Below are 20,651 nucleotides of genomic sequence, written 5' to 3' on the forward strand. Positions count from 1 at the left end.
TTTGATTAAAGTACATATTTTTTATTTGTTAAGATATTATTGAATCAAATAGCGGGCAATAAGCGTATGAGATAAACAACTTTATTAATAGGTTAATTATAACTAGGTTATCGTGTTTGTTGTTGTTTTGTTTTTTTAAAGTTGTTTGTTTTTTTAAGAGGTTACTACATTTATGTCTAATTACAGCCGAAGTCAATAATCATTACTGCAAATCTACCCGTCATTTATCTTTCTAATTTTATAAATACGAATGTTTGGATTTTTTGTTACTACGTATCTAGAACGGCTGCATGGATGTCACAGAAATGTGGCATAACTTGAGTACATAGTCTGGAAGTATATTTATATAGGCTACTAATTAAGTTTTTTTTTCCGCGCAGACGGACTTGTGAGCATTTTATAAATATATTTTAATTAAAATCTAGTAATTTTAAAAATATGTGAATCGAAAACTTTGTAAACCCTTTTAAGGAAATTACTGTGATGAATGTAAAACTTGACATAGTTTAAGGTAATGTGAAGAAGTGCATAAAATAATATTTTATAAAAAATAAATAATAATGTTTGATTATTTGTTATGGTCGAATTTCGACTAATGGGCGACCGTTCAATTTAATTAATTTGTGTAATACAGGGATTCCCAAAGGGGTCGACATCGACCCCCTGGGGTCGATATTGAACTTAAAGCATTGCTAATTCTCACTCTGTCTTCTTCTATTGACCTAAGTCAGAATGAAAAATAATAATAATAACAATAATTGATCTTAAAAGTAGATAATTTGGCCATAGAGGTCTGTGGAAACGGTTCATTTTGGAAACGGGGGTCACTTGTCCAAAATAGTTTGGGGATCCCTGGTGTAATAGATGTAACGACATATGACATTCCAATATTTAACATTTGAACACAATATATTGCCATGCCGTTCATTGTGACGGCATTTGAAACTCACAGTTTTTGATGTCAACATAACCCTAATTTTAATCCACCTTCAATTCCCACTCTTTTCTTATAAGGAAAAGATGAAGTGGAGTGAAGGGAATTGGATGAGGTAGAGGAGAGAACGCATAGGAAGAGAAAATATCGTCTTTCTGTATCTCCCATCCTCAGTTGATTAAAGGTAGGCAACGCAACGCAGGCGAATGCAGATATCCATGGGCAGTGGTCGCTTCGCTATTCGGCGAATACAGGAAGCCGCAAATTCGTTTGCCACTTAAAAATAATAATAAAAAACAGAGTTTACTTCAAGGGAATCGTATTTATTTTTTCATAACATAAACCTATCTGACGAAAAATTTTTAAATCTCTTTTAGGATCTCTTTAGAGATGAAACTTTTTTCGAAGACTGAGTCTAATTGTGTCAACACATATTGATACATATTTACTTATCTTAATTATGCATTAAAGTAATTTATTTTATTATGATTGAGTGATATAAATATAAACAATCTTATTTACTGTTAAATACTAATATACGAGGGGTGAGCAACCGGTCGATCGCGATTATTAGTCCAGTCGATTATAACAAGACAAAAATTTAAATAAATAATAGCATAACGTAGGGAAAGATTTTCCGATGAAATCGTTAAAATAATTATCAGTTTTATAACTTCACTTTCAATAAAATAAAAATACTACGTAATTGTGTACAGTGGGTCTAGCAAGAATATTTATGACAATCGTTATAGTATCGTAATTAAGAAAAGTTGTATTAACATTTTTGCTAGCTCAGTTGACATCATACGATATAAAAAATATCCAATTTACAGGTCTGGAAGAATGTCTCACGCAGTACTTAGGGGGAAAGCAACTAAGGCACAGACATATCTTGACGGTATATTAGAAGCAGTACTAGCGTCCAAGCATGGAAAAGATATACGTAATGTCGGTTTATCAGAAATACTGTTATATAGCATGAACGCAAATCGCTCCGGGATATACATGGTAAGATGTATCTTTATTTTTATATTTACTTATATATAAAACTATTTATAATTAGTGATCAACTGTGCTTTATTCGAGTTAACGCGAGAACTCAGGGTCCTTCGAGAAGCGAGCTTACCTCTCTCTCGAAGGCAGGCAAATAAGAAAATAAATTGTAAAAAATAAAGTTCTGCGACCATTTATAGGTCATTTATAGGTGGTAATTTGTTTTAGTCAAGAATGTTAAATGATTACGTATATTTACTTAAACACATGGGCTTACAAACGACTGGTATTTTGATTTTTAAAATATTTCATAAATATGTATCATCCAGATAAATGGTTCAACCAATGAGTCTATTACTAACGAACAAATACTCAAAATGGCGGTACCAATAGCTAGGACATTGATTGCAAAAGGTTATTCTGGAAAACACGTAATGATGATATTAAGGAATGACGAATACATGGCAGCTGTTTACTATGGTTTAATTTTTTCTGGAGCCATCCCAATATTAATAGATCCTAATAGCACTATCTGTAAGTATAAAAACTATTAAATTGAAACATAAATTTGCAAACCATTCGAAAGATCTTTGGTCTTTCAAGTTCTTCAAGTGATTTGCAAGAGAAATAATTTCCCCTCATCAACATATACTGCTAGTAAAAAGTCCCACGTTTAAGTATGAAATGAAAAAAGTCCCACATTATAGTACAGAAAAAGTAACTATTATATAACACATCATTGTAGCTATTATCAGATATTATTCTCATTTCTCTCAGATGAATTCACTCACTTTAACACCCTAGTTGGTCCAAGGTTGATCTTTTGTGAACAGAAAAAAGTGGAGGATATTACAGAGATACTTAATGCAGGCAATATTAATAAACCTGAGATCGTTGTTGCGGATAGCAATGCTATTCATAAATTCACTAAAAGTGTAAGTTCCAATATAGATGACTTCAGGTGAGTTAAAGATTAGTGATGCAACGGATGTCTGTTTCCGTTTCCGCAAGTGCGGAAGTTCCGCATGCTTTTCAACATCCGTTTCTGCTTCTGTTTCCGCAACTTTTATAACGGAGATAAAACGGAACTTTACGACGGCTGAGAGATCAAAATGCGCGGCGCGAGACGCGCAGTCCGTGCGCGGCCTTTCGGTACTTGTCGCATTTGTTTGTTTACGTGCTATTTTGTGAATTTAAGCTCGTAATATTTTCTGCTGCTGTTTGAAACAATCAGTTTCTCTTGCTGGAGTGAACTGTCTAGTTGTTGTCCATATAAAATTTGACAACTGGCAAAATGTGACTATTTCATACTTACGAGTTATTAAATGTACTTTTAAATAAGTGATAACCATGTAATATATCATTATCATTATTATCATCAGCTCACTATGCATCCCTACTGAGGGGCTCGGAGCCTGCCCCAAATTAGGGGTGACTAGGCCATAGTCAACCACGCTGGCCCAGAGCGGGTTGACTTCACACATATCATTGAATTTTTTCTCAGATATGTGCAGGCAGCATCACTACGTTTTCCTTCACCGTAAGAACGTCGGATAAATGTACATATGTAAATCGAAAATCGAAATACACATTGCGGGACATGGCGGTATTCGAACCCAGGCCCTGCAGATTGCAAGTCAAGTGCCACGAGCCACCGACGCCTAATAATTATATCTTTTTCTAATTTAGATTTGGTGTATTTGATACTTAACACATTCACTGTTTACAAAATAAAAAAAATGTAACAGCTGGGAGCCAAAACTTTTTATGATGAATTTTTATTTAGTATCTGGGAATGTTGAACATGTAGATAAATTAATAATGTTATTATAATTATTTCAATAAAAAAAAACACATTTTTTGCGTTTGAGCGCTAGGGATCATCATCACACATATACACACACACATACACACACACGCATACAAACACACACATACACACACACGCATACAAACACACACATACACACACATACAGGACATACATATAGTTAAAAAATACACTACACTGTAAGAACTACAACACTGTAAGAATGAAACTAATACTCTTTTTCGTTAGTTGACTATATTGCCAGAGTGGCCACACAAAGCAACATGGACTCGCTTCAAACGCCGGCGGCTTACTGGCTACTACAAAGTGAACGGGCTCCTCGCTCGGATCCGTGGGGGAGGCGCTGCTACTAATAGCTCTGCCCACTCGGATCCGAGTGGTCAGCAGTGAATGTATTAATAAAGAAATATATTTGTCGTCTGTCAACACGAGTGGTTTGGCGAACATTAATTTGTAAATAGTGTAATTTTGTTTCCTGAAAATAAATTTAAAAAAAAAACGCGTATTTTAACTTATTGCAGCGCAGTAAAAATACATACATTGAAGGCTAAAGGACACCGATATCCAATGCCTTAATAAATTAAAAACGAATACAAACTGTTTTTACCCAAAAAAAATTTTTGTAAATATGTTTTTTATTATTATTTACACTTCTGTTTCCGCATCCGTTTCCGTTTCCGTTTCTGCTAAAATTTATTTTTGACATCTGTTTCCGTTTCTGGTTCCGGTAAGACACTTCCGTTGCATCACTATTAAAGATATCTATTTTTATTTAATTTTTTCTTTTAAAATTATACACTGATGTGTTTATTCTATTTTACAGAATAAAACACGTAAATCTCGACTTACCAGTTTTAATGTTGCCCACAAGTGGTTCTACTGGATTGCCCAAAGCTGCAGTATTATCAAATGGAGGGTTGATCGCACAGTTGCCCACTCTTTGGTAAATATTTTGCCCACTCCAAGATACCTATATTTAATATCCAGTAATTTTATCCTTCCGATCTTTGGACTATAGGAATTTTCTCTTCTAACCGTATATCCATTTTTCAAATCAAGACTATAATTTTTATCAATATATTGACAGTATTATTAAACACTCAGAAAATTAATAAAGCGCCAAGTTAATGGATTCATAATGGATGTAATTAATTAATCATATGGTTAAATGTCCCTAGGCTAATATAATAACTTTTAAATTAAATATCATTAACAGGCATAGAACATTTACTATTGCATATTGCTCTTTTCAATGATCAAACATTTGTAGCTTTTTTTACTTCCACTTAATTTTAATTAATTTCAGGACACACCATACCCGCTTTCCTAAACCAACAGATACAGCAATGTTAGTATCAACTGCGCAATGGATGACGCACACTTGCTTAATGACCGCTTGTCCCGTGTACCAGATAACATTACTAATGACCCCTACGCCAACCATTGACTGTCTTCTTTATATGATTCGACGACATAAGGTATTGTTTGATTGTACTGACTTAGATTACTATGATCTATTGAAAGATATTGTTTATTTATTGTATTCCTTTATAATGTGCAACCAATCTCATATCATTGGATATATAGCTTGCAGTAAACTAAACATTACTTTATTATTTTTTAACTTATATATTTTATAACTTAACTTTATTTAAACGGTACTTTATGATCTAGTGAGGAAGTCGAGTTATTTTAAAGGTTTCTTCTATGAATACTGTAGACTAGTCAACCATTTGACTCTTAGCAGAGGTGTATTTACTTACATTTTATAAGAATGATTTTTATTGGCTACAGAAGTTCAACTACTTGATAAAAAACACGTAGTACAATAATTGACTTCTATGTCTTGGTACTTGGAATAGTCTTTATTTAAAAAAATCTGTTTCTGTTGTTGTTTTTCTATTTTAACGAAATATTCCCTTATTATTGTTTTAGCCAACTTGGGCTCTTCTGGGGCCAACATTTGCAAATACTTTAGCTACTGCGGCTTCTTCTGATGACTTGGCTTCCTTGGAGACAGTATTAACAACCGGAGCTAAACCAGGTCCTGATATTATGAAATCTTTAAAGGTATTTAATATTATTATCTTCATGACCTACTTCCACTTTAGGGTCGCCACAAGAGCTTCAACCATCATTTGTTATTTTTAGTACCAAACACTTATTAATCGTGTTACCTGTTATATAATTCATATTACATGAATGAACAATCTCTTAGACCAACCTTGTTTTTAAAGCTCTTCTCTTTATTCTCTCTTAACATACCCTTGCTATCTATACCCTTTTTTCTTTTGCTAATCCTTTTGTTCCATAACAATGATAAGAAGTCATTTTATTGTAATATTTTATGGACACAAAGACATAACTGTCGAAGAATCACGGTAGTAATAATAACTTATTATTATATTTTTAGAGAAAGTTACCAAAAAACGTTAATTTGTGCAATGGCTACGGAACAACTGAAACCCATGGATTTATCACCATACCAGCAAATGATACTCCATTCGAGTCAAACGGAAACATTTTAAATATTTTCGAATTTAAGGTATGCGTTCATAAACATGCTCTTTGTAACTTTCACCTTTGTATTCTACTTCACACTTTAGATTGTATTTCAACTGAAATGTCACGATTGCGACTTTATATAAAATATCAACAAACACAACGAACATCTAATCTATTCAGCGGACTGCGGAAGTACACGAATCTAATAACCTAACCTAACCTAAATGGTTAAGCCTTTTAGGCTCCAAGAAAGCACAATGGAGTTTGTGACATAAGTCATGTGTCACGATGGTCACATACAAACTACCATATAGAAAAAAAATCATATTATGTAGTATATCAGAAGAGAAAAAATCATTGCATGATATCCATGTAAACATTTAAGTACACACTCATACTTAATCCGTTTAGCTTGAAGTTTTATTTACAACTTCGTAAAACAAAACGGATTGCTGGATAAATAATAAACAAGCTATAAAACTAAATATATTCAGTAAGTAAATCTTTCGGAAAATTAACTTTAACAATGTCAGGTCTTAGTTGATTGTTTCTCCTATTCAACAAAAGCAACACGTACTTCAATGAAAGCTTGCCTAAACGTGTCTATAGCCCTGTAAAGTAACAAATCCGTATCAAAGTCGTTTCCCCAACGTTCCAATTAGAAACGCAGAATAAAGCCAGTGCCATCTTAACTCCGCATTGTGAGGCGCCCAGGCGCCTTGATTTAGGGGCGCCCGGGTGTCGGGCCCTGGGGGCACCACTACTTTTACGGACGCCCAAATTCGCACCTTAGTAACCGATATGATTACGGCCCTGCGTAAGCCCTTCATATTGTGAATGGGAATATACTTTAATAAAATTAGGTTGAGAAGCCCCTCAATTGTATTGAGGTTATGCCTTAAGCATTTGTCTTTTGTATTGTACTTATAACAGAAATTTAAATTCGACATTGGCACGTTTTCCCTTTATAATGAAAACCTTATTTTCGTTTAATGTTGTTCATTTATATTATATACTTGTGTTACGTCATAATATTAATTGTGTATTAGAAAATTTAAAGTTACGCTTTAACTTGTTTCAGTTTTCATATTATTTAGTTAGAAAAATTAATCTTAACGATGTAACTGAATATTGTCGGCACGATATGGGTTGTTTTGTTTTTTGTAATTAATTTCAACCTATCGATGCAAGGGCGCCGTGGCTTAGTTGGTTAAAGCGCCTGTCTAGTAAACAGGAGATCGCGAGTTCGAATCTCGCCGGGGCCTATTGAGCTTTTTTAATACACATTTTTTCAGCTGTGCAACGAATCTGTCGAGGAAGTGGGAAAAAATGAGCAAGGACAGTTATATTTACGCAGCGAATTGTGTATATTGAAGGTTAGTTTGTGTAAATGTTAGATTAAAAAAATAACTTAGATTTAAAAACCTTTTTGTCCTTAGTCCTTAATCCTGAAGAGTTTTCGGATTAACTCTTTATGTGTAAATGATTCAATCTTTATCACTCTCTTATTCTCTTTGGTATCTCGCTTTGATTGAATTTTGATTCTTTATGACAATTAGTTTTTTAATGTATAAATATTTCAGGGCTATTACAAGAATATTGAAGCTTACGAAGAATGTGTATCGAGCGACGGATGGTGGAAGACTGGTGACATTTTCTACCAAAACAACGACGGCCTCATGTTCTTCGTTGAAAGACAGAAGTTTTGGTTCAAATATTTGAACTACCATGTAAAATTCACAGTCAAATTATTATTATAAAATATAAAAAGTGAAATATTGACAATTTTTATTTTCTAATGTATAAAAAGTGAAAAAAGAATTTAAAATATTCCAGTATGCAATAGTGCCATTTTCTTAAATTTTTCGTATTCACATTTCGCTAGATGGCGTTTTCATCAATTCTTTAACATATTCAAATTAAGCTAATAAGGACTTGTTTAAAATACCATCTTATATCTTACAGATATCTCCTGAAGAATTGGAATCTGTCATAGGGAGTGTGCCAGGAGTCAAAGAATGCGTTGTAGTCGAAACTGACAAAGGACCAGCGGCGGGCGTCGTCAGGCAACCTAATTACCACGTATCAGAGAATGATATCAATAATATTATTAACTGTAAGCCTTAATGCTTACTTACTTAATATTAAAGCAGCTTAGCTTGTTCGATAGAAAACGAAAAAAACTAAACTGGATCATTTGAATATGATTTGAAGCTATCGACAAAGCTATAAATACTAGCCTTTTTCAGCGCTAAATTAAAAAAAAGGGTGAAAAGTCATGTGTTACTGGAGACTATATTAAACATATGTGCCAAATTTCAATAAATTGTATTAAACTGTTGCGCAGATGTCGAGTAAATATATAAATCAAACATATCCCACGGGAACTGTTCACAGTTCCTGGATCATATGTATGTGTTATTCCAGACTATGTGCTACATCTTTGCCAAATTTCACAAAGATCCGTTGAGCCGTTCAGGAGATATCTTCAAACAAACATCTTTCTAAACTTTAGCATCTATATATATAAAAGAAAGTCGTGTTAGTTACACTATTTATAACTCAAGATCGGTCGAACTGATTTAGCTGAAAATTGATGGGGAGGTAGCTTAGAACTAGGAGACGGACATAGGAACTTTTTTATTTTGTGTGCATTTTTTTTATTCCGCGCGGACGGAGTCGCGGGTAAAAGCTAGTTTATAATATTAGTGAGATTAAGATTTTGTGTTTATTTTTTTCAAGCTACTCTCAGTGAGTACAAACGCCTGCGAGGCGGGATTGCGTTCGTGACGTCATTACCACGTACACACAGCGGGAAACTGCATCGAGCCGATTGTCGTAACTTCATAAACAAAATGCTAGGATGTCAAGAATAAAACTCATTTAACATGATAATATTCAAACTTTATGGCTGCTACTATCTTTTGTTTCAATTGAAAGCCTAAATTAAGTAAGCAGAGAAACGTCAAATTCCAAACATGGCGGCCATATTGATATTTCATTATTTTAGTAATTTATGAAAATTTTTAGGTACAGAGAATTTATATTGTAAAATAAGAATAGGTATTATTCTATAGTTATGTGAAAAAGGTGTTTTTAACAGAAGTATTTTAGAATGTACGAATTTTAGCGTAAAATGTAGAAAGGTTTAGTGCAAAAATTAACTAATTTCTTTAATTCGTTAATTATTATTTAAGATTAAAATAAACAACCATGGGAATAAAATTTGTTTGTTATATTGTAAATAAAACAAATCTATCGCTATCTGGCGCTATCAAAAATTTGTTTTATTCCGTATTAAACTCACTAACTTTTACATAATGTTTGCTTTAATTTATTTAAACTTGGTTATCCTCTTGTTAAGCTTACAGTTACAGCGGACCCTTAAACTCCTCGCCCACCTGACACCGCCTCGCGAGGTTAAAGGTTACACATTGTTTTGTCTCAAGGTCTTGATTGAACATTCTTAATTTTAAACTTACCTAATTACGTACTCTACACTATAAATATTGACATAGTTGCAATGATTGAAATACATTGAATGCTGACATTGACGTTGATATGGTTGTCGCATAAATCACATACGCGCTGCGCAATGTAATCATCCGTGCGATAAATCACGCGTCGGACGGCGCGGTTTTTGGAGTGACGTCAATGCAATAGGCGTCTCTAGGCGGATGCAGATGATCTGTGACGTTGATTTATGCACGTGGACGGTTAAGGCATACATATTTCATTATCTCATATCTTGCATGATCAGTTCCATCTGTGTTAGGTATGTCGTTGTTTGAATTCCTGAATTTAGGCGTGTGATTCGTAATTTTACCAATGGTCTACTTGGTTAAAAGATGCAAGACAATGCTTATTCTTTTGGTCCACAATGCCACAAATTGTAACTAAGTGGTCACCACTTACATTAACAATTGCTTCAGTAATTAAAGCCTTGGTTGTTCGAGATATTTTCTGCAACCATCTGGCAACCTTCAAGTCGCAAGCTTTAAGTGAATAAGGAAAAGAGTATTTTGGCTGACAAACGAAATAACTATGATTGGTGTTTTACTATAACCCCTAAAAGTCTCTGCATAAACAGTTAACACGTTAGGATATGTCAATCCAATCAATGTCAAACTCCATCATATGAACCCAAAGTATTCAAATTAAAATTATTACGAAAAATTGATTGAAACTCAATTCCTTTTGTAGAAAAAGTTTACATTTTAGTTTAGTAGATGAAACAAAAGAAAACAATAGCTTTGTACTTTGAATACACAGCAGAGGCTTCGAAGAGAATAGCTATTCAAGTAATGGACGGTATGCGCCTATCCTGTGCAGATTTCGATCGCTCTTAGGCGTGCCTCCGACAGATTGAGCGAGTAAAAACAATACCTTAGGAACTAGAATGCAGAACGTTTGTAAGAGGGTGTGCCACAAAACTGGCGATTTAAAATATTAAATTATATAACTATAAACTCATTTTCTTTTTTGTATTGATAATTAGTATAACGCTATGGAAGTCATAGTATTATCATCAGTCTGTATCATTTACTTCAAAGTTAAACCTACAGACAGACAGATTTTATCAAGAAGAACCAGAGTCTCTGTAGTAAAATCATAGGGTTAAAGTTATGTTATACTAATAACAATAGATAGTAATAAGTTCAAAAGTCGCAGGATTAGAGCCAAGGGTAAAATGTGGAAGAGGTTCTCAGAGTTCTCAGAGTTAAGAGCGTCTGGCCTTATGATTAGCGTTCAGAATTTCGTGGCCCCAATAGTACTGGATACTTATAGAGCAGCTACACGTGCAGTAGCGGTATGCATTACATGCTTTATTAGACTCTTGAGGACTTGCAGTGCTGCGTCTTAATGAAGTTGCTTTACGCTAAGCTAACATTTTACTGTCGGATAACTAAAGCGCTTTAAAGCAACTTTCTTATGAGTATAGAGACTTGAAGATGGAATTTAAATTTGTATACGATGATATCGCTAAGCAAAGTTTGCGCTTTAAAGGATGTGATCTTTTTTTGGTTGGCTACTATATTATGTAGTAATTCTTTCTATTTTAGTATTCTGTCTTTTTAAAACGATTCCATAATTTTATTTGAGAATAAACAAACGCATTTATGCTCAAATAAAAGTTACAAATGTATTTATATTACTTTGGTAGGTGTATAAGTGGATAAGAAAACAGGATAACAGGAACGAATTGTCACAGTATAAACTTAACATCAGCCTTATTATACTTACTTATAACTTATTATACGCATATTGTGTAAAGTATGCTGTGGAAGAAGACTGACATAGTCTTTTTTATGATATAATATGGCAAACGAAGAGGACATCTGATTCTCCGAAATAGCAAAGCAACTGCTGTCCATAGACATCCGCAATTGTAGATGAGTGACCTACCTTTAACCGACGGAGGAGAGAATGCACAGAAAGAGAATATTTCCTTTACTAATGCGTCCCGTCCTTTGTCAAATCCACTGTCACATCCCCTTCCCATCCTTTCCTTACAAGGAACGGGTGGGAAGAGAAAGAGGACTCAAATTAGACCTTCGGCACCACAATTCCTTGTATTCTGTGTGATCACAATATTTCACCAGGCGAGCCGGCCTCTTCGTGCAACAGATGTTGTTGTTGCTGTCGTCTACCACTGTTGGTCTCCCAAGTCTCATTAGTCTGCTAAGTTTTTAACCACCTGCCCCACCAAATCGACTACCCTTTACCATATATTTTTGATGATACTGTGCCGACCCTCCATAGGGATAAGGGCAGGTTGATGATGATGACAAAAAAACCTGACCGACCAGCAAGACAGCAATTTATTTCATAGTCCTATATTCACTAGAAACAATATTACGTTTAAGCTATTCACAAATGAGTTTGAATCCCATAAATATAATATTCATAATATTATAACTTATGTTAAGCCAAAGCTTGTTAGTTAAGTTAGAATACGAAACTTCACCTTGGGTATTAACATATCTTATTATGAATATCGATTTTTACTTACCCTAATTTTAATCCTCAGGTTGTTATTATAAAAGCGAGGAGTTATGGACGATAAGCGAGTAGTGTGACCAACCTCGCTCCATTAGGAGGTTGCAAATTAGTCTGGAGTAGTTCATATTGTTGTTTTTCTCCAAGACTTATTTGGAAGCCGCCTTCACACTTACGTAAGTGTTTTTTACTATTCTTTTAACTTTATATTTTACTACTTACTTAATATTTTACTAGCTGTCGCCCGAAAATCTGTCCGCGCGGAATTTTAAAAAAATCTAAATAGGGTACTATGTGTACTTCCAGACTATACTCTACATCTATAACAAATTTCATCGAGATCCATACAGCCGTTCTGGAGATACCTAGTAACAAATATCCATCCATCCATTCATCCATCAATCCATCGATCCATCTAAACATACGCATTTATAATATTAGTAAGATGTATGATCTCAAACCACAAGCCTTATCTGTGTGCTCAGAATACCATCCCATAGTTTCATCACTATCTGATCAATGGATAACCAATGCATCGTGAATAGACCAGTTATAATTTTTGGTTTTCATACATTTTCAATTCTGCAAATGTACCTGAATAAAAGTTTCGAGTCTTATACTCTAGTTTATTATGAGAACTATTTTCATATTCTTACTGATTCTTATGAACATATTTTCAGTCCATCATAATGACGTTACAAGAATGGACTGGCCAGATGTCAGCATATGGAGTAAGCAACCAGACCGTCGTTGACAAAGTGCCACAGGAAATGATGCATCTAGTTGATCCACACTGGTGAGGCTCATAGATCCTAACAGTTCATTTAAAGCCAATTTTAAAACACTAAAATGTAACAAAACAATTGCTATTAAGTCATAGATTAATTACAATAACCGTGGATATGATTTTAAGGTTCCAATTTCCACCAATGAATCCTCTTTGGCACGGACTGTTGGGTTTTACAATCGGAATTCTGGGCTTCATATCCATGGTCGGCAACGGCATGGTCATCTATATTTTCTCATCAACAAAGGTGACCTTTACTTATCTAAACAAGAATTACTTATGACATTACTAAGGCATGCCAAATATTTTTCTAGTAATAATAAGAAGTCAATATAATTGACTTCAATGACTGAATTATAAAAGCATCATTAATTGCTGATGTAAAATTTGAACATAAATTAAATTTGTGGTAAAATTATCTGGAGAACTAATTTAACAATTGTTTCATTAGTTTGAGTATTAAAACGAACGCGGAATGCAGGAATTGTAACTAATTTAGTTAGCGAATTGAGAAAAACTTTTCAATTTGAATTCCAGCGGATTTTGATTATTATCCTAGTTAACTGAACGTTATTTAGTATTAATTCAGTGATAATATTAATTTCCTCAACTGGCAACATAATTATGATTATTATGTATATTTTCTTGTCTATTTTTTTCAGAATCTAAAGACACCATCAAATTTACTCGTAGTAAATCTAGCTTTTTCTGATTTCCTCATGATGTTCACAATGTCACCTGCTATGGTTATAAATTGTTACTATGAAACCTGGGTATTTGGTAAGTAACTCAAATATTATTAAGCTATGCTTCTAATTTTTAACTTAATCTGTCAGTCATCATGCCCTGCCCTTGACTCTACAGAGGGTTGGTAAACTATGAACTACTCTTCCACACGTCTTTATCGGCGGTCATATTTGAATTCACTCCTATCTTACACATATCCTCTGTCACACAATCCATTACTACTTTCTTCAGTTTTCCTCAACCATCCACATTTAAACTCGTTACTTTCTTAATTTGGTAGCTTCAAAATAATTTCGATAAAAACTTCTTTGAATATCATCAACTAAATGAGACGAATGAAAGTCGTTGATTGAACCCTATTTAATGGTCTTAATTGGTTTTTTGTACTCATCTATTCATGTTCTCTCCGTTTTTTTTTCCTTTTAGTGGTTCATAGAACAAAAGAAGTTTGATTGAATGTGAGTCAGTCAGTGTTATTTTGTAATTTATCAGCAATATCTTTAATTTAATTTCAGGTCCTTTCGCTTGTGAATTGTACGGTTGCGCAGGTTCACTGTTTGGTTGCATATCTATCTGGACGATGACTATGATTGCTTTTGACCGCTACAACGTTATAGTGAAGGGAATAGCTGCTGAGCCGATGACAAAGAAGGGAGCCTTATTACGGATACTTTTTATTTGGTTCGCTGCTCTGTCTTGGACATTGGCACCTCTATTTGGATGGAATAGGTATCTGAACATGAAATACCGATAACTGCATTATATATAGTTTTCTTAAAACCTAATCTATTCGTCCTATTCACCCATGATTAAAAAAATTAGCAATGAAAAAATCTTACTCCTTATTAATATTATAAATGCGAATGTTTGGAGGGATGGGTGGCTGTTTGTTAGCAAATATCGCCAAACGGCGCAACGGATCTCGATAAATTTGGTATAGATTTAGAACACGATCTCGAAGAACATGTAGACTATCTATTGGTAAATGTTCACGTTACGGTTCAACACATTATGTTGAAATTGGGGACTAGATATTTCACGCTTCTTTACAAATTCTGCTCAGACGAAATGGCGGACTAAAGCTAGTTTTATTTATCAATGTACATTTTTAATTTATGGATTTATGTATTAAAAATTAAACTAATTTAACGACACATATAATATTTTCATTATCATAAATAGAATCAAAATGTAGGTTTTTACTCAATCAGCAGTCTTAATTATGACAGATATGTTCCCGAAGGAAACATGACCGCGTGTGGTACCGATTACTTGACAAAGGAATGGTTCAGTCGCAGCTATATTGTTGTGTATGGATTCTTCGTTTACTTCACTCCGCTGTTGCTCATCATCTACTCATATTACTTCATTGTCAAGGTATGTCTAGTGACTACTTTTTGAAATACTTCATCCAAAATAGCAATATTTTCATCAAGTTCCAACACCATTAAGCAAAGTAATTTTTTATCAGGCCAATTAAGTTGCAGCAATATTAATTTTTCGCTCTAAAATTTTAAGACTCTTAATTAATTTCCATTGCAAATTATGTTATTTTTCAAGGCCGTTGCCGCTCATGAAAAGTCAATGAGGGAGCAGGCGAAGAAAATGAACGTTGCTTCCCTAAGATCATCGGAGTCCGCAAACGCCAGCGCTGAATGTAAATTAGCTAAGGTAATATTGTATTTGAGTTAATATTTGTAAATTTTTAGGCGAAATTAATAGCACTACGGGGTAATTTAATAAAGGAAGCCAGCAAAAGAGCAAAAATGGCATATGTCCCAATGGAAATGCAAAATATGGTTCATTTAGATTTAGATAATTGTCTTATCACTTTATAGGTTGCACTAATGACCATTTCGCTATGGTTTATGGCGTGGACTCCGTATTTGATCATCAACTTCACGGGCATCTTTGCGAGCGCGCCGATCAGCCCGCTCGCCACCATCTGGGGCTCTCTCTTCGCCAAGGCTAATGCTGTTTACAACCCGATTGTATACGGTATCAGGTAAGATTGTTGTATGTAAAATTAAATATCTCTCATGTACTAAAAAGCTTCACTAAGTGGAACATTCAATTATAAAACATTAAGAATAGATGAGTAAGTGATGTTTTTGCTGGTATTTTTAATCTATATATCAATACATAGTATAAAACAAAGTCGCTTTCGCTGTATGTCCGTATGTATGCTTAGATCTTTAAAACTACGCAACGGATTTTGACGCGGTTTTTTTTAATAGATAGAGTGATTCTTAAGGAAGGTTTGTATGTATAATAAATGCATAATATAGTAGAGAAACACTGATAAATTTAAAGGTTTCTAATGTGAACGCTGTGAACGTTGTGTATAAGGACATTCTGTAGTAGGTATATTTTGCATTGCACCCGTGCGAAGCCGGGGCGGGTCGCTAGTATAAAATAAAGTTGTGTTAGTTACACTATTTATAACTCAAGATCGGTCGAACTGATTTAGCTGAAAATTGATGGGGAGGTAGCTTAGAACTAGGAGACGGACATAGGAACTTTTTTATCTTGTGTGCATTTTTTTATTCCGCGCGGGCGGAGTCGCGGGTAAAAGCTAGAGTAGAATAGACGTTAGATTACTATGTTCTGAATACTTGATTTGTTTTTACAGTCATCCACGATATCGAGCTGCCCTGCACAAGAAGTTCCCTACCTTATCATGTCAAGCTGCGCCAGACGAAGTTGACTCGGTCGCGTCAAACGTGACAGCTGTGTCAAACGAGAAACCAGCAGCGTGAATATTCAACGAATTAATTAATGATTCATTTACACAATAACGAATTGAAAACTAACGACTTTGGCTACGTGTATGGAGTGATCACTGAATATATTATTTTAATAAAAGCAAACGGTTATTACCGACATGAAGGTTTTATTTCTTTTATTTTAACGTATTCCACAATTTTAATTCATCGTATATTGATGTCACTTTTATGAAATTGATTAGCATAGCTTTCTGTTTTGTTTTTATTTATTTTATTGTTGGTCCATAGCATATTTAAATGAATAACTCTTTTAAAATAATCTCCACTGTAGGTGACTTACCTTTTGTGGTTGACTTAAATCTTTTGTTGTTTCTAGGTTGCAGCAAAAGCTTTTAAAATACATTTAAAGTCTCTAAAAAAGCTTCTGTGAGCGTATTAAGCTTTTTTTATTATTTACAACACTCTTTCACTTAACAATACTTGGAGTTTATATATTAAAGTGCTCGTAAATTTTCTTATTGTGATTTGAATTTAATTTGTTCTTCTTTTCTTAAAGTTGTTATTAATAAATTGTATTGTAGGTTTGAGAGATGTGTTTGCTAATTATTATTGCGTTCATATCATAGTCTAACCTAAATAACATAAGAGGTCATAAGGGAAAGTCTTATATCGTCAATATCAAGTTAATTACCCATAACCCTAAACAAGGCCGTAAAAGGGTCCTTGCGAATCTTTATTTTCCATCTAATTAATATTATACTATACTTCAATGTTTGAACAACCCACATTGTCTGTGTTGTCTGCTGTATATGTGAATAAGCATGTTATTGTTATTGTTGTACTCACACAAAAATAGAAGAAGACCGAAGAACAGATAAATTGTCTGTACACGGCCGTCGTTAGACTAAGGCGCTGTCGGGTACTGTCGAGGGCGTTAGATAGAAAGAGGAGCCACAGGTCTACCCATTACACAGTCTTACATCACCTTGTTAACTCCCTCCATGCATGGTAAATAGGGTTCTAAAGAAATACCACACAGAGCGCCATTACAGCTAAGAGTAGAGATTAATATGTCTGAATTTAGATATGATGGCTGATAAAGATGTATTATAGAGTAAATACTGTACCGACCCTCAGTATGGAAAAGGACCGGAAGATGATGATGATGGTAGCTAACAAAGACGCTTGTTAAAATTTATTTTATCCGCTTCGTAACTGAATAAATTTATTTAAACTATCTAAATATTTAGTCTATAAAGCAAATACAATCAAACTTAAGGTCGGAAGTGACCCTTGGACCTAAATGAACAACCTTTCTTTGTTTGATAATAGCTTTTAGTTATGAACAAGTGAATGAACTCATCATTCAATATTTAATCTGGAAACTAGACTGGCCAAAGGGTATTTCATAATTCTAGATTCATAAAATTATGCACACATAATGTGAAATAATTTTATTTATATAGGACAAAGGTCAAACGAGCAGCGTGTGCTCTAATATATTTTCATGTATTCTTTGAACATCGGGATTCGCATGAACGACTTCGAGTATGTACGAACAGATAGTGAAACGCTTCGTTCACAAGGCGTCGTAAATTTTCAAAACCGGCGATTAAGTCGCTAAGAAACTTACTCAATACAATGTCATCGAGCTTCGTACCCAAACACGCGTCTCTGATATTTTGTTCTTTCTTCGCCCAAAACCAGTCGCTCGCAATCTGTCGAGATTGTCACAAAAAAGTTGTCGTAATTTTCACAATGGCTATGCCTGTACAAACCGAAAAGACGAGCGACTAGCGTCGACGATTCAATGTAATGAACACACGCAAGTATACAACATTGGTTTCGAAGGTTTTATCTGTCTTACGTACGAAGGGGCTAATAAGAGTACTTACTTTCAATTCTCGTATGTCTTTTAGGAATTTCATTTGCTCACGTTTTTCAACCGAATTTCTCGCAAGCCATTGATGTTGGGTCGAAAATAAAAGATTATTACTGTGCACAAAAATCTTTAAGACAACAATATCGTAAATCATCGTAGGTAAAGAAATAAAGCAAGTTTTAAAAAAATGTTTTGCTTATAACTAACACAGTCAATAATATTATACAAATGGAAAAACGGAAAAATTTTGCATGAACATTATAGAGATACTTAATCCGAGCGAAATTAAAAAATAACTCAATAAGCAAACTATGTTTTCTTGTACTATGTTCTACAATTCTATATCTATGACTAAGTTAATTGAAATACGTTGAGGCGTTCTGTAAGTACCTTTTAACAAACCTCCATTTGATCAGTATGTACATAGAACAGTTAATAAAGTTACAGTTCTAGTTATGAACATAACTTGTTACATTAGCCGTCTACAAAACCTTTGACTGAGGTTGATCAAATAGACAACTTTAAATTCTCTATTCAACGCAAACTTCCTTTCAGTTGTTAGCTTACGTTCTTGTTTAAAAACAATACCTTTAATATTTGAATAGATTCAATTATAAAGCGGCTTCAATCTATCGGATTATAAACTAAATTTTAAAGGTGTATTTGAAAGGGTTCATGACATTATGAACCTTTTGGAAGTACAACTAATTGTGTATTCGATCCCAAGTTGTTATTTTGAACGTTGATAAATTTAATATTTGATTGAAATTGGATTTAAGGATTAATATATTAAACCTGTAAAACCGAGAATATTCTAAAATTGATTCTGTTTTGTCATTTAAAATGTATTATATTTGTGTGTAGTATTCTTATGACTTCTTTAAGTGTGTTTATTTAAAATTTTAAAATAATTTTTTTTTTCTTATATATAAAATTATCATGTCACAATGTTAGTTACCATACTCCTCCGAAACGGCTTGACCGATTGTTATGAAATTTTATATTCATATTCAATAGGTCTGAGAATCGGCTACTATCTATTTTTCATACCGCTATTAAGTTTTTTTTTAACTGCGCGGGGACGGAGTCGCGGGCGACAGCTAGTTTCCATATAAAAACAATGGAAACAGTTAACTACTTTAACAATTCACAAAAGTAGAAAAAATATTTCATACTATGAAAATTTGTTTGATAATTTCAGTAATTAAAGCAATGTTGAACTCGGCCGACTCAGCAAAGTGCATTCAGTACAACGTACATTCAGCATTATTAGCAGTCGAGTTGGAATCTCACAGATGCCAGCATCTCATAGATGCAGGAATAAGAATGAAAAATATTCGGAATATTTACGTCGACTAGGTATATGATTTTTGCAGAATACAGTAAAGTGTATTCTAAAAATAAAACACATAATTTTAAGCGTCCATAGAACTAGTAAATAGATACTTAGTAAATAGTTGTTTTGAAAAACATTATACAAAATTTTACGTAAAATTTGATGTTTAATTGTTTTTATAATTTGTCTTTTTTCATGAATAAAACGATTTATTAAAAAAAGTAAAACATTTTTGAATTGAAGTGCGCTTAGAAAATATTTTTAAATAATATCTTTTGAAAGAATAGGCCGGCTCGATCAGAATACCACGACCACATTGAAGACAGGCGTGAAATAGAATTAATACTGCATTTCCTCTAATAAGTGTGCGTGCCCGGAGGCTTAATTTTCTCTCCTCTCCACCCTTGTCTTAAAAAGAGGCAGATGGGGCAAAAAAATGAAACACATATAAATTCTTCAATCTGGAGTTGTTAATTAGTAACTAATGTTATTCATAGAGTTGTCAAACATTATGGCACGGTTCATAAATTATTCACAAGTAATAATTAATTAATTATGACATGTATCTTACGTAGATGTATTTAATTTATGTATACGTCTGTTATTTCAGGTGCCAGTGTTAAATTACATTACGATTAACCACTTATGTAAAGTGTACAAAGCATTTAAATATCGATTAACCACCTTACTTTCAATATGTTATTTAAATAGTTTCTCTTATTGCTTACTAGCTTTTGCCCGCGACTCCGTTCCCGCGGAATTTAAAAAAAAATTAAATTAAAAAATAAATAAAAAGTATCCTATGTCCGTATCCTGGTTCTCAACTACATACCCATGAATTTTCAGCCAAATCGGTTCAGCCGTTCTTGAGTTATAAATAGTGTAACTAACACGACTTTCTTTTATATAT

The 20,651-nt window shown here is 33.7% G+C and overlaps 2 protein-coding genes and 1 non-coding gene across 3 annotated transcripts; all 3 read left to right on the plus strand.

Moving 5' to 3' along the window:
- Positions 1 to 1,773: 1,773 nt before the first annotated feature.
- LOC106713022 (probable 4-coumarate--CoA ligase 3) lies at positions 1,774 to 9,244 on the plus strand. The gene is made up of 11 exons (XM_045683310.1): positions 1,774 to 1,942; positions 2,257 to 2,461; positions 2,705 to 2,888; positions 4,582 to 4,701; positions 5,065 to 5,236; positions 5,694 to 5,828; positions 6,172 to 6,303; positions 7,553 to 7,639; positions 7,847 to 7,993; positions 8,229 to 8,379; positions 9,006 to 9,244. The coding sequence occupies exons 1-11, from the start codon at positions 1,778 to 1,780 to the stop codon at positions 9,137 to 9,139; spliced, it is 1,632 nt and encodes a 543-aa protein (XP_045539266.1). The 5' UTR covers positions 1,774 to 1,777; the 3' UTR covers positions 9,140 to 9,244.
- Positions 7,455 to 7,528, plus strand: Trnat-agu. The gene has a single exon. It is a non-coding gene; the product is annotated as a tRNA-Thr (tRNA).
- Positions 9,245 to 12,347: 3,103 nt separating the features above from the next.
- On the plus strand, positions 12,348 to 16,674 carry LOC106713017 (opsin-1). Its single transcript, XM_045683055.1, has 9 exons — positions 12,348 to 12,439; positions 12,944 to 13,059; positions 13,177 to 13,297; positions 13,713 to 13,830; positions 14,313 to 14,526; positions 15,027 to 15,174; positions 15,358 to 15,468; positions 15,636 to 15,802; positions 16,430 to 16,674. The coding sequence occupies exons 2-9, from the start codon at positions 12,953 to 12,955 to the stop codon at positions 16,554 to 16,556; spliced, it is 1,113 nt and encodes a 370-aa protein (XP_045539011.1). The 5' UTR covers positions 12,348 to 12,439; positions 12,944 to 12,952; the 3' UTR covers positions 16,557 to 16,674.
- Positions 16,675 to 20,651: the final 3,977 nt, after the last annotated feature.

The sequence above is a fragment of the Papilio machaon genome, chromosome 21 (assembly GCF_912999745.1).
Source record: "Papilio machaon chromosome 21, ilPapMach1.1, whole genome shotgun sequence".
NCBI lineage: Eukaryota > Metazoa > Arthropoda > Insecta > Lepidoptera > Papilionidae > Papilio > Papilio machaon.

Excerpts from the sequence above, each read along its gene's own strand:
- LOC106713017 (XM_045683055.1), top strand. The coding sequence starts at position 12,953 with ATGACGTTACAAGAATGGACTGGCCAGATGTCAGCATATGGAGTAAGC. Across the intron at positions 14,527-15,026 it reads CCTCTATTTGGATGGAATAG|ATATGTTCCCGAAGGAAACA; the intron begins GTATCTGAACAT and ends TAATTATGACAG. Across the intron at positions 15,175-15,357 it reads CATATTACTTCATTGTCAAG|GCCGTTGCCGCTCATGAAAA; the intron begins GTATGTCTAGTG and ends TTATTTTTCAAG.
- LOC106713022 (XM_045683310.1), top strand. The coding sequence starts at position 1,778 with ATGTCTCACGCAGTACTTAGGGGGAAAGCAACTAAGGCACAGACATAT. Across the intron at positions 2,462-2,704 it reads AGATCCTAATAGCACTATCT|ATGAATTCACTCACTTTAAC; the intron begins GTAAGTATAAAA and ends CATTTCTCTCAG. Across the intron at positions 5,829-6,171 it reads ATATTATGAAATCTTTAAAG|AGAAAGTTACCAAAAAACGT; the intron begins GTATTTAATATT and ends TTATATTTTTAG.